General features: G+C 54.5%; 1 protein-coding gene across 1 annotated transcript; it reads left to right on the top strand.

Annotated features, from left to right (window-relative positions):
* Window positions 1-708: 708 nt before the first annotated feature.
* Window positions 709-2,287, top strand: GJC1 (gap junction protein gamma 1). Its single transcript, XM_084275478.1, has one exon. The coding sequence runs from the start codon at window positions 723-725 to the stop codon at window positions 1,902-1,904; it is 1,182 nt and encodes a 393-aa protein (XP_084131604.1). The 5' UTR covers window positions 709-722; the 3' UTR covers window positions 1,905-2,287.
* Window positions 2,288-17,034: the final 14,747 nt, after the last annotated feature.

The raw sequence follows: 17,034 nt of genomic DNA, 5'->3' as shown, positions 1-17,034 counted from the left end.
TAGAAATCAGCTGTTCCATAGGTCAGCCCCTTCCCCAGCCTAGACCTGCAAGTAGCACGGCTCACATCACTCAGGGCTTTAAATCAGAGGTACCAGCAGTCTCCTGTCCCTCAGGTTTGGTCCCTGTGACTTGTTTCTGTCCAAAGACAACTGGCATTGCCCCGTGGAGAGAACCATTTCTCCAGAGGCTGCAGTTGGGGCTGAGGTGGGTAACTGAGGCCTGAACAATGCCTGGCCGCCTCCGTGGGGCTAAAATCAATCTTCCTCTGAGCCAACCAACACTGATGTTGCCAGCAGCACCCATAAAATTCCCTGGGAGCTTAGCTTTGCTCTTCTGTGGTGTAGAGGTTTCAGCCTGGAGTGTAAATGTTTTATTAACATCTGAAGTACAGAGCAGCCACAATTCCTGCTCCTCCTGAGTAGCTTTGGGAGCGCTCCCTGCTTGCCAAATGGGAGTTAACTGCTGCTTCTCTTTGTAGCTGCCTTCTCCAAAGCCTGTGGAGGAGACGTAGGATCTTCAAGCAAATCCTGGCAGCTGGAGTTTCCCGGTGACAGGTGATGCTGCGGAACGGGTTGTGTGTCAGCTGGAACACTAGAGATTTCTGATTTTCTTGGTTGCAACGTTTAGGTTCCAGCTGATAAACTCATCCATGTTTGGGGTGTGTGGGGTGTGTGTGTGTGTGTTTGTTCGTTTGTTTTTTAGATAAAATTATTTGACCACCATGAGTTGGAGTTTTCTGACCCGTCTGTTAGAGGAGATCCACAATCACTCAACCTTTGTTGGCAAAATCTGGCTGACAGTGTTGATTGTGTTTCGGATCGTCCTGACTGCTGTGGGAGGAGAATCCATTTATTACGATGAACAAAGCAAGTTCGTGTGCAACACGGAGCAGCCTGGCTGTGAGAACGTTTGTTATGATGCTTTTGCTCCCCTGTCACACGTGAGGTTCTGGGTCTTTCAGATCATTCTTGTTGCCACTCCCTCGGTGATGTACTTGGGCTATGCCATTCATAAAATAGCCCGGATGGTGGAACACAGCGAAGCCGACAGAAGAATCAGGAGCAAAAGCTTTTCCATGCGCTGGAAACAGCACCGTGGCTTAGAGGAGACTGAGGAGGACCATGAGGAAGACCCCATGATGTACCCAGAAATAGAGCTGGAAAGCGAACGGGAGAACAAGGAGCAGCAGGCCCCTGCCAAAGCTAAACACGATGGCAGGCGGCGTATCCGTGAAGATGGGCTGATGAAGATTTATGTCCTGCAGCTTCTGGCAAGGACTACGTTCGAGATCGGCTTCCTGGTGGGTCAGTACTTTCTGTATGGCTTTGAGGTCAGCCCCATCTTTGTGTGCAGCAGGAAGCCGTGCCCGCACAAAATCGATTGTTTCATTTCCAGGCCGACCGAAAAGACCATTTTCCTGCTGATCATGTATGGGGTGAGCTGCATGTGTTTACTTCTGAACGTCTGGGAGATGCTCCACTTGGGATTTGGCACAATCCGGGACACGTTGAACAACAAGAGGAAAGAGCTGGACGACTCTGGGACCTACAACTACCCTTTTACTTGGAACACACCGTCCGCTCCTCCCGGCTATAACATCGCGGTCAAGCCAGAGCAAATGCAATACACCGAACTGTCCAACGCCAAGATGGCCTACAAACAGAACAAAGCCAATATAGCTCAGGAACAGCAGTATGGAAGCAACGAAGAAAACATTCCTGCCGACCTGGAAAACCTGCAGAGGGAAATTAAAGTGGCTCAGGAGCGCCTGGACCTCGCCATCCAGGCTTACAACAACCAAAACAATCCCAGCAGTTCCAGAGAGAAGAAATCCAAAGCAGGCTCAAACAAAAGCAGCGCCAGTAGCAAGTCAGGAGATGGGAAGAACTCTGTCTGGATTTAATGTTGGCTGAGTTTTATAAGTTGTGGGGTTTTTTTTTCCTCCTACTTTATCGTAACCAGCAACCCCTTGAATAATGGCTTCCATTAAGTAAATATTTGACTCTGCTTATTTTCAGGGATACCGTTGGCTAGTGATTCAGGAAGGGTTTGTACTCCTATTCCAGGGTTATAGGACTTTATTCTTCTGTCTTCCAAGTCAGGAGACAAATAGGTATATTTAAATCATTCTCATTGAACGGTTTATGCTGTATGTACAGTATTATAGTACATTTATTATGCACAACTATTTTGTATTTGTACACTGGATCTCTGATGTTACACTTTTTTATATCCATGAGGAGAAAGCGATGGGTAGCTGTTTGTGTTCTGCTAGTTTTATTACTGTGGGCTGCAGTTTTTTGTCGTCGTTCTTCCTTGTTTTTAAACAGAAAAAAAAACTTTCTATGCTGCGTTTCAAAAGTGCCTTTCAACGTGCAGACAGCCCAGAGGAGTCCCTGGTTAGCCTGGCAGCCCGTGGGTGCCACTCACTGAGCAGCAGAGCAGTGAAAAATTAGGAAAACATCTGTTAATGGTGCTCTAGACTCTTGTCTTTTCCCAAAATATGATGTGCTACTTACAAAGTGGAAGTGTTGTACTGTAACTGATGTGTTCTAAGGGGTTTGGGGTGGGGGTTTCCCCTCTGTGGTAAATTATTACCAGGAAAAAAGGATGTGTGAGGGTGCTGGGGTTTGGAGTGAGACTCGCTCAGACCTCCCTGCGAGCTTTATGTAACAGGAGAGAAGAGACACTTCAAACCCCTCTAAAACATCCAAACAAAACAAAAGTCAATAGAAATGGCTGGATTCAGTAATTTATGTGAGATCTATGGAAATGGATGGTTTTGAGGGCTTGTTGTTACATAACACCCCCCTCTCCCCAAGGGCACGACGTCGTTCCGATACCTTTTGGAGGAGATTTCTGTCTTTTCCAAAGTAATCTGCTTAGATGGAGTCAGGGCGATTTTGTTTCTCTGTGCATTACACTCGAGGAATTAACCTTCCTTCCCACCCCCTCCCCAGCCCAGCCAGGACACCGAGCTGTCTGGAGGAGTTTTTACAAAGCCCTTTCCAACTCTCAGTGCTGCTGCCTTATTCCAGACCCCTCATCCTTCTGCTGTGTCCGAGGAATTTAGTTCAGGCAGAGCAGTATGTATAATTTAGATTTCTGCTTGAGAGACTGGTCAGATCTGGCATTCTGTGGGGTTTGGCATTAAACTTGAATTTATAATTAGAAAAGGAGAGAGCGGTATTTGCTGCCTTTGGCAGTGTCTTTTTGGCAAGGATGCTGATAAATGTGTATGCTTTTTCCTCCTATTTATGATGTGTTCAGGACCTCTCTCTGCTCTCTTTGTCCTTGTTGTTGTTGTTGTTGTTGTCAGGTTTCTTTGTGTGTTGCGATACATTTTTGGGGGCCTGTTTCAAGCGGGGCTGCTGTGTTTTGAGGCTACCTCAGTCCTTAGTGTCCTCGTTACAGCCTGATCAGGAGCAGGATTGAGAAGAAAGGCTTCGTGGAGAGGGCAGATCAACCCCACTCCTGTCCTGTGGAACATCAAAACATCAGCTTTACCTTAAGTTTAACCCAAGGGGATGCGAGCACATGCTTGCAGTTATCCTCTACCCAAGCACTTGCTGAAAATAGGTATTTTGCCGAGTTGTTTTCAGTCTGTTTTCACTCCAGGACCCCAGGCAGTCCAGGTGTAGAACCCAGCTATCTGTCAGCTCTGCTTTAGAGACACGTAGGTGTGTGCCCAGAGCCAACGCAACCCTCTGCACCGCGGGGTCGGCGACAGCTTCGCCGCTTCTCCTCGGGCAGAGACGTGTGGAAGTGAAAATGCTCTTTGTCTTGTTTGGCAGAGTCTGCTGGCTGCTGCTCCAGGGAAGGAGCAACCGCTGAGTTTGAGGGAGCAGAGTTTCAGGGTGATGTCTTTTGGGTAGCACAGGAAGCATGCGGCAGCTGTGAAAAGCTTGTGTGGACTCGCGGGCAGGGTACAACGAGCCGGTGAGAAGGAGCTTATTAATAGCACTCCTCTAATTAGCCAGGAGTCTGGAGAGGAACACGCTGCCTGAAGATGGGCAGCGAGGCTTTGTCAGCACGGAGCTGAGCGCCATGGCGAAGCTGGGTGGAAAACATGTCTGGAAGTCCTAGGGAAAGACGTTCGGAGCCTGGAGACAAACACAGATGCACGGCCACAATCTGCTCATTATCCCCCAACACTGGGCTGCTTCTTCTCAGCTCCCCAAGGGGGTGACGTTGTGCTTAACCCTTGGCAGCGGTTTCAGAACGGCTTTTCACCAGCTGAATGGCGAGAAGTGAATCTCCTGTCCCCTCTGTGCAAACTGCAGCCGTTCCCCAGCAGCGGCTTTAAACGGAGCCGCCGCAGCTGCGTCGCCCGGTGTTTGCGTTCGCCCTTTGCCCATTAACAGTCTAAACTGTTCCCCACATCAAGCTCCTGTCTCAGGTCAGTCCCATCAGCTTTCATCCACACCAGTAAATCCTCCTGTTGGCGAGCGGCGCAGAGACTGCTGCGCTCCCAGCACTGACTTCCTTCGGAAGGTGCCAAGCAATGGAGCTCTTCCTCTTACTGTTGGGGGGGCTTCGGGGGTTTGTTTTCATTTTCCCTGTATATAAAGTGCAAATTTTCTTTGAAACTGAGTGTTTGTCCTTCATAGAGGGTGTCTGTTGGTGTCTGTGACTCTATTCGGTTTCAAAGTCTCGGGCTTGATCCGTGCATCGCTCTCAGATGCTCTCTTGCTCTGGCTTGAAGAAGGCTGTCCCACCATGTGTGTTCAGAGGAGACTTTCAGAGACAAAATACTGGACATCACTTGGGTTTGTCTTGTCACTCTCTGGTTTTGGATGCAGTTTGGGGGGGGGGAAATGCTCAAAGAAAAAGATTAAATCCAGTGGATAACTCCAGTCTGTGTGAAATGGCTTCTTTTTCCCAGCAGTTAGGTAGCCCAGTGATGAGCTGTCATGAGTGAGGGTGAGGGATGTTTTAATGCTGTCGCCTTAGAGCCACAACTTGGAATTATTTTTTTATATATATATATATATATATATTTGACCTTGTAATAAAAGCATTAGAAACGATCCTTGCCTCCCCACCTGTGAATTGCTCTTCAACCACAGGAACAATCCCATCAAAAACAGGGAAACACCACCCCCACCCCCAAAATATCTCTGGACTTCTCCAGTCAGGCCTTGGGAAGGGGATGGCTTACCCACACATGGAGATCTGTGTTTGTGCATATGAATGAGCATGCTGATAATGGCCAGTGAACTGTGCAGCGCTCACTGGCCTAATTTAGCTGCGATTTTTCCAAGGAGCATACGGGAGCTGGCTGCCCAGCTCCTTGTAAAAACTGCAGCTGAATGCCTGTCTGTTTGGCCCAGCACAAAAGATGGCTTTAGTGAGTGTCCCGTGCTTTCCCCTCGCTGCAGATTTGGCCTCGGAGTTGGGTGTCTGAGGAGGCAGTAAGGGCTTTGCCGTGTCATGCAGCTGCTGGAAAGCTGTGAGTGATTTGGATTCGGCAGTGTGGGCTTGGGATAAAAAAGCTGCTTGTTCAGAGTTCAGGAGAAACCAGCCCTAGAGATGAGGACAGCACTGCTGCTCTCATGGAGCACAGTGCATCCCGAGCCTCGGTCGGCCGGGGCCGTAGCGGCAGAAATGGGTGGTGGGGACTGAGGCAGGACCCTGCGGTGATCACTGTGTGTCTCTTGCTCAACCACCAGCTTACCTGGGCATCCTGGGATCTCTGGAGACTGGGAAAGCCGCACGGAGCAGGGAACAGCGCAGACACAGTCGCCGCCAGCGCCGTGTCGGTGAGGTCGGTTTGAGCTGCGTGGCGGCGGCAGCCCAAGTGCACGGGGAACCCGGGAGGTTGTGCAGGGCCTGGGCTCCTGCTGCGTCGCTTCTGTGACACTCACCGGTGTCTCTGGGCGTGTGATTATCTCCGGGGGTCACAGCAGGCAGTGTGTGTGAGAGTTGGAAAGTGCAGAAACCTCCTTGTAACGAGGGGTTCTGAAATGCTGCAGGCGTTAATGGAAGAAGGAGGGTCTGGTTGCTGAGCTCTCCGTGTGCGGTGTGTTGAGAGGGACAAAAGCCGCCCTGCAAGGGCTGCGTTGGCTCTCCACGCTCCGCAAGCCGGGGTAGGAAGCGCTGAGGTCAAAGCTGGGGTGATGGTACAAGTCCCCACGGGCTGGCTGTGGGGGCTCGATGCGTGGTGCTGTCTGCGGTGACCCCGGCTGTATCGCCTGGCCTCCAGCTGCTGCTCCGAGAGGACGCGTCTCCCAGGGGTCCCGTGTCACATCTGCCAGCCCTGCGCGGCTGCCTCGGCTGCTCGAGGAGCTCCCCGCCAGCGCCGCGCGCCCAGACGTCCCCCCGACGAACCCTGCGTGTCGCTGGGCAGCCCGGCTGGCGGTTCCACCTCGTTTCCCTCTGCCGTGCAGCGAGGAGAACGCGACTGACTTCGTACCAGGTCTGGCAAATTACATCCTCTCTGCAGAGTAATTTTCCTGCTGGAGGCACAGGCTGGGGGTTAATGTCGTTAGCGGTGAGCGCTCCTGCCTGCACTCAGCCACGGTCTGTAGCACCTACGCCCTTCCTGTGGCTTGTTCTGTTAAGGATTCAGGAATTCTTGAGACTGAGCACTAACCTGCCCTGCCAGGTTACCTTCACAGAGTCACAGGGTTGGAAAAGACCTTTGAGATACTGAGTCCAACCATTCCCATCCTGTGCTAAACCATATTCCTGAGCACCTCATCTACCCTTTTTTTAAACACATCCAGGGATGGTGACTCAGCCCCTCCCTGGGCAGCCTGTGCCACAGCCCCACAACTCTTTCAGGGAGGAACTTTTCCCTCCCATCTGAGCTGACCCTGCCCTGGGGCAGCTTGAGCCCATTGCCCCTTGTCCCATCTCCTGTCCCCTGGCTGAAGAGACCATCACCCACCTCTCTGCACCCTCCTGTCAGGGCAGTGGAGGTGGGGAGAAGGTCTCCCCTCAGCCTCCTCTTCTCCAGGCTGAACACCTCCAGCTCTCTCAGCTGACACAGACCTGTGCTGCACCTGGAACATGCTGTGCTGGGAGGTTGGTCTGGGTATCCGGATGGAAGTCACCATCCCAGGCTGTCCTAAGTCAGCAGGCACATGGTGACAGAGCTTAGCTTTCTTGGGAGTAGCAGAAATCATCGTGCCAACTTCTCAGCTCTCACTGTGTTGTGACGTGAGGTGCCCTTATTGTCCCCTCTTGAGTCTTTCTTATCCCTAAAATATCAGTGTTCCCACATATACCCATGTTTGTCAGGCTTTCTGTGCCTTTCTCCATGAGTGATAGGACGAGGGGAACAGGTTTAACTTGGAAGGGGGTGGGTTTAGATTGGGTATTAGGAAGAAATTCTTCACTCTGAGGAGGGTGAGGCCCCAGCACAGGGTGCCCAGGGAGGTGGTGGCTGCCCCATCCCTGGCAGGTGCAAGGTCAGGTTGGATTGGGCCTTGAGCAGCCTGGGCTGGGGAGAGGCACCCCCTGTGGGGGTTGGGACTTGATGATGTTTAATGTCCCTTCCAGCCCAAACCAGTCTGGGATTCTGTGAAGACCTGTTCTGTATGGAGAGTGGTTCTGGTAGCACAGAGACGTTGGCAGTGTTGGTACCTGTGAGTGTCTCAGTCAGTTTGGAGCTGCCTTGGCTGTAACTCCCCCTGACTTCTGTGCAGGGAAGTAGCTGGGGCTGTGGCACTGAGCAGTCCATTGCTGCACGTGCTCTTACCTTGTACAGAACCCAGTCAGCGCGCCATAGAGCTCCTTCATGTGTTTGCCTTGTGTCCTTGGAGTGCTGGGGTGAACTGGGATTGGTGTGCACTGGTGAGAAATGCTGTGACAGTGGGAAGCTTGCAGGTTGTCTGTGGTTTTTAATGGAAGGAGGAGACACCCCCCCCATCCCCATCCCCATCCCCATCCCCACCCTGACAGCGCCAGACCCGCTGCTCTGCTCCGCTTCAGCTGCACTACCCTGCCCAGATGAGGAGCACCAGGACAGGAATCAACTTCCCTGGAGCTTGCTCAGCACAACACATGATTAATTGGTTAATTGGAGGCTGACAGCATCTTCACAGGTATGTTGGATGTTTTATAGTCTCCTTAAGAGGTCCAACCCTTCGGAACAAGCCTGTTTCCACTGAGCACAGAGTGACCCTCCAGCCCAGACAGAGCCCAGAGCCTGACATGTAAAGCACAGATCCAAAAATGTGGCTGAGCAACCAACCAACCATATTTGGGAATAAAGTTGTTAACGCTTCCAGAGCCCTTTGAGGGAGCTGCTGAAAAGTCAGTTTGATGACATCAACACCCTGAATCTCTGTGGGCTCGTAGCTGGAACGCGCTCGGTGTGAGGGATGAACACGTAGCTTCCCTGGGAGTGTGTTTTCCATATTGGCCATGAGAAGATGGATAACCAGCCCAACACTTGCCACTGTAAATCCTCTTAAAACCAGGTGGAGGGGGACACATGGAAATGTGCAGGGAGAGTCTGGGAAAATCAGGGGGGGATCGATCTGGTAAATTCTGCAATGGGATATGTGATTTGGAAGGGAAAAGGGAGCAGGGTAAAGGTTCTGGGCACCAGCCACCACCTTGCTGTGGTGCCAGTAAGAGCTGCTCCAGCCTGCTCTGGGGCTGTTGTCCCAGGCTGGTGAGGTGCTGGGAGCAGCGCCGTGGTGATGGGAGTGAGAGCAGGGAATGCCTGGTCTGCTGGGCAGAAGGAACTGTGATCCTGGTCTTTACAGCCAGGTATTTTCATACCTTGGTTTTAATATGAGCTATTTTGATATTTTCATTGATTTCTCCTTCTCCCCCCACCCCAGTATCAACTGTACTTGGCAGGTAGAACTGGGAGGTGTTTTGTAAATCCACTGATGGCCAGGAGATGGGACTGCTGTTACCAGCACTCCCAACCTGGCCTGGCTGGGTGCACAGAATTCCCTCTCCTGGAGCAAACCTGCTTCTCAGTGTGAAAACAGCTGCAGCTTCACCCTGTTTATTAACATGTCCCTTCAGTGCCCCATGGGCACTGGCTGACTGCAGACCAGATGGAGGGAAGTTCAGGCCATTCCCAGTCCCTTGAAGAGGTGGGAGCCAGAAGTGCTGCTGTTGAGAACAGGCAGGACTGCTTATTGAGCTGGGTATGGATACATATGGAACCAGGTAAGGATACGGATGGAACCGGGTATGGATACATACTGAACTGGGCAAGGATACATATGGAACTGGGTATGGATATGGATGGAAGTGGTTAAGGGTATGTATTGAACTGGGTATGGATATGTATGGAACTGGGTAAGGATATGTATTGAACTGGGTATGGATACGTATGGAACTGGGTAAGGATATGTATTGAACTGGGTATGGATACGTATGGAACTGGGTATGGATATGTATGGAACTGAGTATGGATATGTATGGAACTGGGTAAGGATATGTATTGAACTGGGTATGGATACGTATGGAACTGGGTATGGATACGTATGGAACTGGGTAAGGATATGTATGGAACTGGGTATGAATATGTATTGAACTGGATATGGGTACCTATGGAACCAGGTATGAAGATGTATAGAACTGGGCAAGGATATGTATTGAACTGGGTAAGGGTATGTATTGAGCCAGGTATGGATACATATGGAACTGGGTATGGATACATATGGAACTGGGTATGGATACATGTGGAACTGGGTATGGGTACGTATGGAACCAGGTACCCATACATGTTAAACCAGGCACCAATTATTAAACCAGGCACCAATACGTATCAAACTGGGTACTGATACATATTGAACTGGGTATTAAACCAGGTAAGAACATGAGTGAGGGCTTTGGTTGCATGGCCAGGCAGCTGCCAGAGCACGTAGCCACCCCCACGGTGGTCCAGGGGATGGCACAGTGGCAGATGCAGGGCCAGGAGCCTGAACTTCTAAATTAAGAAGAGAGATGTGATTATACCAAATAGAAAATGAGTTGATTAACTGAAAGGCAGCAGGGAGGTGTGGATATAGCTTTTGTGGGACGTGAGTAGTGTGCTCAGCCCGGCATGGGGGGACGTTGTGCAGTGTCTGGCTCTCCCATCTGAGGGATGTCCTTGCTCCTCTGTGCACTGGGATAGCACCTGGATGTTGCTGGGCAAGCTGGGGCCCGTGGTGCTTTGTCAGTATAGAAACAACCTCCATACCCTCAATGTCAGAGGGGTGTAGCTGGGCAGAGGGCAGGTGGGGAAGCTTTGCCGTGCGTTTCACCTGGAACATCATCATTCCAAGAAAAGTCCATCTGCCCTGAGATTTCCCTTCCCAGCAGGTCTGTTGGATCACGTTATCCCAGAATATTTCTCGCTTGTGTCTAGGGAGGGAGGGCAGCTCGTTGCTGGACCATCACAGGAGGGGATGAGCTCAGGGATATGCCATGGGGCTGTGAAATGAAGTACTGGTTTAATTGGAAATCTGGCTAAGTGGATCCTGCTGGGTAGCTGGCTGGAGCAGCAGTGTTCCTTAACGACTGGTTCTGGTTTTTACACACAAAAAGGCAGTTAGGATCCTCTGCAGTGCTTGGGGGGTTTTGTGTTTCTTATTTCTATGCCTGTTTTGGTGTCCAGTAAGGAAAGAGCAGGTCCTTGGTAAGGATGGAGATCCCAGATAGCCAGAGCAGGGGTAAGGAGATGGTTACATAAACTGCTCTGACCTGGAGAGCCACAGTACTGCACATATCCTGAAGAGGAGAGCCAGGATCTTGAGAGACTTCAAAGCTAATTTGATAAATTGCTGGTTTGTAGTTACGGGTTTGAATTCCTAACAAGGACGAGGGAGAAAACGCTCAGGAAAACAGAGCCTTTGCTTTGCCAGACACCAATTGGACTCAGCAATCCCTGGCTCCTCCAGTTTAACACAAGCTTGACATCGTGTGTGCAGTTACAGGCGAGGGGGCTCAGCAAGACAGGGGTCCGTCCCGGCGTGCTGCATCCCGGCGGCGGGTGACAGCCGGCGCCCGCGGAAGGGAGAGTTCAGCCACGGAGCATCTCCCTCTGCTCTGCCAAGGTGAGATGGCCCCGCTGGGGATGCTCAATTAAATCCTGCTGACCTGGATCTGAACTGCTGAGCTGTAAAACAGGCTGCACCCATCTCGCACGCGCAATCCCGGTCAGCCCGCGGTGTTTGAGTCCGCGGCTGCTTGTGGGTTAAAGCTTACCAGCGGCTGAAATGTGAACTCAAGCGTTCGTGGGGGGATGACTGCTAAGAGAAAGCAGCAGCCAGGCTAGCCCACGCCTGGAATGACACAGCCTTTGAGCTGGAAAAGACCTACAAGGCACTGCAGTCAGCGGCCCGGCCAGCCAGATCGTTGCTTAAAGGGCAGCTGGATATTTGTTCTGTATGATGGTCACAGACTCAAGGAATTGGGTTTCCCCCACTTCCCCCAGGCTGTTCTCACCCCCCCGCCCTGGAGCTGGCGGCTGCACAGCCCAAGCTCAAGCTCGCCAAAGCCTTCCATCACGTTTCCAGGCCACTGGCTGTCTTCTGGGCTAGCAAAAACCCGTCCCTTCCCGTCGGCGGCGGAGGCGCTGGGCTGTGCCTGCAGCCCACGGCCCTCGCAAGCCGTTCGTGATGCGGCTGCGTGTCGATGCGCAGCCAGCCCTGCCACCCCCTGCCTGTGTCCACAGCAACCCCTGGCCACAGCATCTCCATCCCGTGAGCATCTCCATCCTGTGAGCATCTCCATCCTGTGAGCATTTCCGTCCTGTGAGCATCTCCATCCTGTGAGCATCTCCATCCTGTGAGCATCTCTATCCCATGAGCAACTCCATCCCGCAAGCATCTCCATCCTGTGAGCATCTCTATCCCATGAGCATCTCCATCCCATGAGCATCTCCATCCTGTGAGCATCTCTATCCCATGAGTATCTCCATCCCATGAGCATCTCCATCCTGTGAGCATCCCTATCCCATGAGCATCTCCATCCCGTGAGCATCTCTATCCCATGAGCATCTCCATCCCATGAGCATCTCCATCCTGTGAGCATCTCTATCCCATGAGTATCTCCATCCCATGAGCATCTCCATCCCGTGAGCATCTCCATCCTGTGAACATCTCTATCCCATGAGCATCTCCCTCCTGTGAGCATCTCCATCCCGCGAGCATCTCCATCCACGAGCATCAGGGCTGTGGCTGCTGCCTCCGGGGCTGCCCTCACCCCTTGCTCCCATCGCCCAGCCCTCCTTGAACCAGTGTCTCTTTTCTTCCCCCCAGGCTCTGAGCTGTTGCAGCGTACGGGGTAGGTTGTGGAGAGCAGATACCAAAGCAGCTTTCATGTCAGGACCAGGGCCCTCTGCCGTGGCAGCTCCCTCCACCCATGTCTGTTAACCTCAGAGGATTTCTACCAGTGATTCTGGTGTTCAGATTTGTTCAGAGTGTGTTTGGTCCCATGTTCCCAGCTGTGTGTCACATGTTCCTTGTCGCCATCAGAAGTTGGGTCAGTGGTGTGTCAGGGTCGGGCAGTGGCAGGGTTCAGCTTCGATGCCTCTTCAGCCAGCTCAGCCTGCCCAGCTCCTCCCAGCTCACCCGAAACTCGGGTCGGCTCCACTGCGGATGCTCCGGGCTTGGCAAACCCTCTGTGGCTGGGAGCACTGGCACTCCCCTTCCTTCCCCAACCTGGAGTGCCTGGTTTCTGATCAGCACTCCAGAGTGCCATGGGGACTGACAGCATTGTGTAAGGCTGCTCAGAGACACTCACCTCCTGCCCCCTGTGTCCTGCGTGCTGGTTTCAGTCTTGTTCCCAACTGGAGCCTAAAGAGCCAAATTCCCATCACCAGCAAGACCAAGCTGGGCTCTGCTTTTACTGGAAGCACACAGGCTCCTTTTGACCTTCTCTCCCCTCTTTGCCTGCAGGAAGACTCCGTGGAGGCAAAAAGGTGAATTTCCCTAACGTCTCCGAGCAGCAGATAAGAACCTCAGCTCCAGGAGGCACAATGGGACCTCCTTTGGTTCTGCTCCATCACAGCCCACACGCTGTGCCAGGGGCTCTGGTGGAGAGCTGGAGTGGGCTCTGTGCTTCCCAGCCTCCCTCTCCTCTCCAGACCTCTCTTTCCCACCGGGAGCAGAGGGTGACCCAGCCACGCTGTCTCCCAGCATCGGCACTGGGGCAGAAAGTGCTCAAGGGTGGTGGGTGTACGTCTGGGAGGTTCAGACTGGGAAGGGACAGACGGACAGCTGCTGTGTCATGCTGGTGTGTCAGCCCTCAGAGGGTTTCCCAGCTGGGAAACGTGTGTCCTGGCTTGTAGCAGGGTTCAGTCATTTATTTGCATGGAAAATGAGCTGGGGGGGCGTTAGCTGCGTTGCGAAGCCAGAATTTGGGGTGTTCCTTCCCCTCACCTGTGATTTAGCCCCCAGGAAGAGAACTCCCTCCAGGCCAGGACACCGTTTCCCCGTTCCGCTTCACGTGGCAGCTTTGCCTCCTGACCATCTGACAGGGTCCCTCTGCTCTCCAAAGCCAACTGAAACATCTCAGCTTCCTTCAGAGCAGCCCTAGCATCCCTCTGCTCACGCAAGCTGCCGCTCACGTGGCTGCTCCCCATGCTGTGGCCTTTGCTGTGCCCACATTCCGGAAGGGTCCTTGAGGATTTTCTTCCTTGTGTGCACCCTAAAAGCCTGAGGGCTGCCTCGTTAGATTATAGCTGGAAAAATCACAGCCAGATGGTCGGTCGTCGGCTTCAGCATCCGAAGGAGTGGGGATATTTTAGGTCCAAGGGTTTCCCATTACGTAACGGCGCAGGCACAGGGAGCTGAGGTGTTGGCTTCCTTATTTCTTGGCTTTTACTAGTGATGAGGGGTTTGCTTAGGGTTTTTTTCCTCACAGGTTGCAGGGTTTTTTGGGGTTGGTGGGATCATAGAATCACAGGCTGGTCTGGGTTGGAAGGGACCCCCCCCCCAAGGATCACAGAGCTCCAACCACCACCAACCTCCCAGCCTGGAAAGGGATTGGCCCTTGGAGGCTCCTTGCTGGGTGAGAAGAGGGGTGGGTGAGGCTTTGATTTCATCCCTGGAAGCCACAGTTTGCTTGGACAGACACATGTCCCAGGCCTGTCTGAGCCTCTGAGCCTCCTCTCAGGTATGTTGTGTGCTGGAGACACACACACACACACAGATACCACGCTGGGATTAGGGCTCCAGCTCTCTATGTGGCCTCAGAGGCATGGAAAAGCCGATGCTGACCTCACAGCCTCACAGGAGGAGCATCTCAGCATGAAAATGGGAGCCTGTGGCTTCCTCCTCAGGCAGTGTGCTTAACCCTCAGCAAGGGCTGTTAAGAACCTGGCTGGAGTGTGGGTCAGAGCCCAGCACAAGGCCTGGGCTCTGGTGTGCAACTGGTGAGGAGGGAGCAGGAGGAGCTCAATCTCCAGCCAGCCTGTGCTCCACCCCACGCTTCAGGGCAGCTGCTCCACGAGGAAGAGGAGGTGAGTGATGCGATGGAGGAAGCCAGGAAGGAGCTGGAGAAGGTTGTGATGGAGAGGAAGCACAGAATTACAAGGTTGGGAAAGCCCTTCAAGATCATGGAGTCCAACCAAGGAGCTGCAGCCTGGGGTGTTGTGTCACTGGACACTGTTCCCTGCAGCCTGTTGTGGTCCTGGGAGGTGGCTGAAGAGCAGCTCCCTCCTGCCCTGCACATCCAAGCCCACCACAGTGTCCTGGTGATCCCCAGCCTCCAGCACACACAGCAGGGCCAGGCAGGACACAGACCCCCCCCCCTGTGCTGTGCCACATGCAGGGGGGCAGGCAGCCCGTAGCAAGCAGGGAAGCTGCTGTGTGTGGGGCTGCAGGCTGGGCTTGGGCTGATGTTGAGTCATGTTCTGTGCCCTCCTGACCCCACAGGCTGGGAATAACTCGGGATTCAGACCTGGGCTGTGCATCTGGGATGTTTCTGGCTCACTCAGCGCCCTGGTATCTAGACACCAGCCCAAAATAGCCCCTTGCTGAGACGCATCTCGCTCAGGGCTGGTAGCAAATCTGTGACTGAACCTGTACAGGGCCCAAAGACATCTTTACTGTGATGGATTTACCTGCTCTGAGCCTTGCCCTGGCAGCTGCAGCTGAGGGGAGGCTGGCTCCTGGTGCAGACCACCCCCCCCCAGCTCAGCTGGGTGCCCACCCTGTGCTCCCAGCCGTGGCAGGAGTCTTCCCTGCATCTTCCCACCCTGTGCTGCTCTCCACAAGGCTGTAGCTGCCGGTGCCTGGTGCTGGTGCTGGGCTGGACCCTTCCACAACCAGGGGCAAGACCACCTGCCTGGGGCTGGCCCTGCCAAGGGAGGCAGCACCCTGAGGTGCTCCCAGGTCTCTCCAGCACCGAGTGCCGTCGCCCAGCCCAGCCCCCCGGTGCTGAGCGCCTCCCGTGAGGTGCTGAGTCCCCGTGTGTTTCCGTGCCACGCCGCATGGGGACACAGCGTGTCCCTGAGGGGCTCTGCAGGGCACCTCCAGCCCCACAGCTCCGTGCCAGGCCCCCCTCAGGCAGGGTGCTGCTGTGTGCATCACCAGGCGGCTCACCCCTCATCCCTCACCGGCAGGGAAGGGGGTTCCCTAGGACTTCCCCCCCTTCTCTGAGAGGGGCAGGGAATTTGGGGTGACTCCAGGGCTGAGGGGGCTGGCAGCACTGTTCGTCTGCTGGCAGCCAGTCAGGGACCCCAAGCAGAGGCACCTGTGTGCTCAGGGCAGCTCGGGGAGATGGGAGCAGCTCCAGCACGTCCAGTCCGGGTGCGCATGGACCGGACTGGGGGAGCCCTCTCGTGGCCAATGTGCTGAGCTGGAGTCCGGCTGTGCCAGGCAGTGTGGCTGTGCCGAGCCCGACCACACCAGCCCCAACTGAGCATCACCCGGGCTGGGCCCAGGGGAGGCTGTTTCATCCCCCTGGGACTTGGGGGTCCCAGCCCTGAGCCCCAATCTGCCTGGCTTTGCAGGACCCTGCATGGCGCTAACCCACCCTGGGAGGGGATGAGAACCCACCCGTGTGTCCCTTGTCCCTGCAGTGGGACGCTGGACAGCTCCTGTGTCCCAGAGGTGGGCAGGGGCTGGGGCCTGGTGCTGTGGCCGTGCAGTGTCCCAGGGATGGAGCTGTGTCCTTGCAGTGGGACAGGCGCAGGACCCATGGGACGTGGAGCAGCCACGTGTCCCCACGATGGGGCAGAGTCCCTGGCTGGGCAGAAGCTGAGAGTGGGCGAGGGAGCTTGGTGGCTGTCACCATGTGTCATCACCTCCATACCAGCACCCCCCAAAACCCTTGGGGACGTGAGACAGGGGAGGGACAGCGGTGAGGTGGATTCAACCAGGGACTGGAGCATCCTCACCAGTGACACCAGCGGATCCCCCTACTGCCCAACCCCCCCCCCCCCCAGCGCCGGCGAAAAGCAGAACCCCCCCCTCCTCAGTCTCCAAATCTTTATTGTAAATAAATCTGCGGCGTTGCAGGAGGCGTCGGGGGGCCGGAGCCCCAGCGAGGGGCACACGGCGGCTCCGGCAGCGGCCGCGGCGGCTCCCCAGCACGTGCAAAGCAGGAGCGCGAGGCGAGGCGCGGGCGTTTGGGAAGGGGTAGGGGGGTAACAGAGCCCCCCACTCCCCCCCCCTACAACCCAGGGCCCCGTCCCAGCTGCAGGCAGTAGCGCGGAGCGAGGCGGTGCGGGATGGGGGTGCAGCTGGCGGTGGGGTGGTGGGGCAGGAGTTGGGGGGGGGGGGGTTCCCACTGCCCTGGTGTGCTCGTCCCCCTGCGCCGGGACAGGACGGGATGGGGCCCATCGGCTCAGCCCGGGGGGGGGACACTTAAGGGGGGGGCAATTGGTTCTCTCAGCTCTGGAAGCACCGGGTGCACCCCCCCCGCCCCATCCTGGCGCGTCCGTGGCGGCACCGTTTGACCTTAGAGCGTTAAAATCATTAAGAAAAAGCCCCCCAGTATTTATATATTTATATATATTAATGTCCCCAAGCCCAGTGACAACGGTGGCTTCTTGCTCTGGAGCAGGGGTGTCCCATCAGCACGGGACCACCCGTGGCAGCTGTGGGGACACTGTGGTGACAGTG

The sequence above is a fragment of the Gallinula chloropus genome, assembly GCF_964237585.1.
Source record: "Gallinula chloropus genome assembly, chromosome: 26".
Taxonomy (NCBI): domain Eukaryota; kingdom Metazoa; phylum Chordata; class Aves; order Gruiformes; family Rallidae; genus Gallinula; species Gallinula chloropus.
The sequence above is the reverse complement of the archived record's forward strand: the minus strand, read 5'-3'. Positions and strand labels throughout refer to the sequence as shown.

What these genes read in the sequence shown, in the direction of transcription:
- GJC1 (XM_084275478.1), top strand. Translation starts at nt 723, where the DNA reads ATGAGTTGGAGTTTTCTGACCCGTCTGTTAGAGGAGATCCACAATCAC.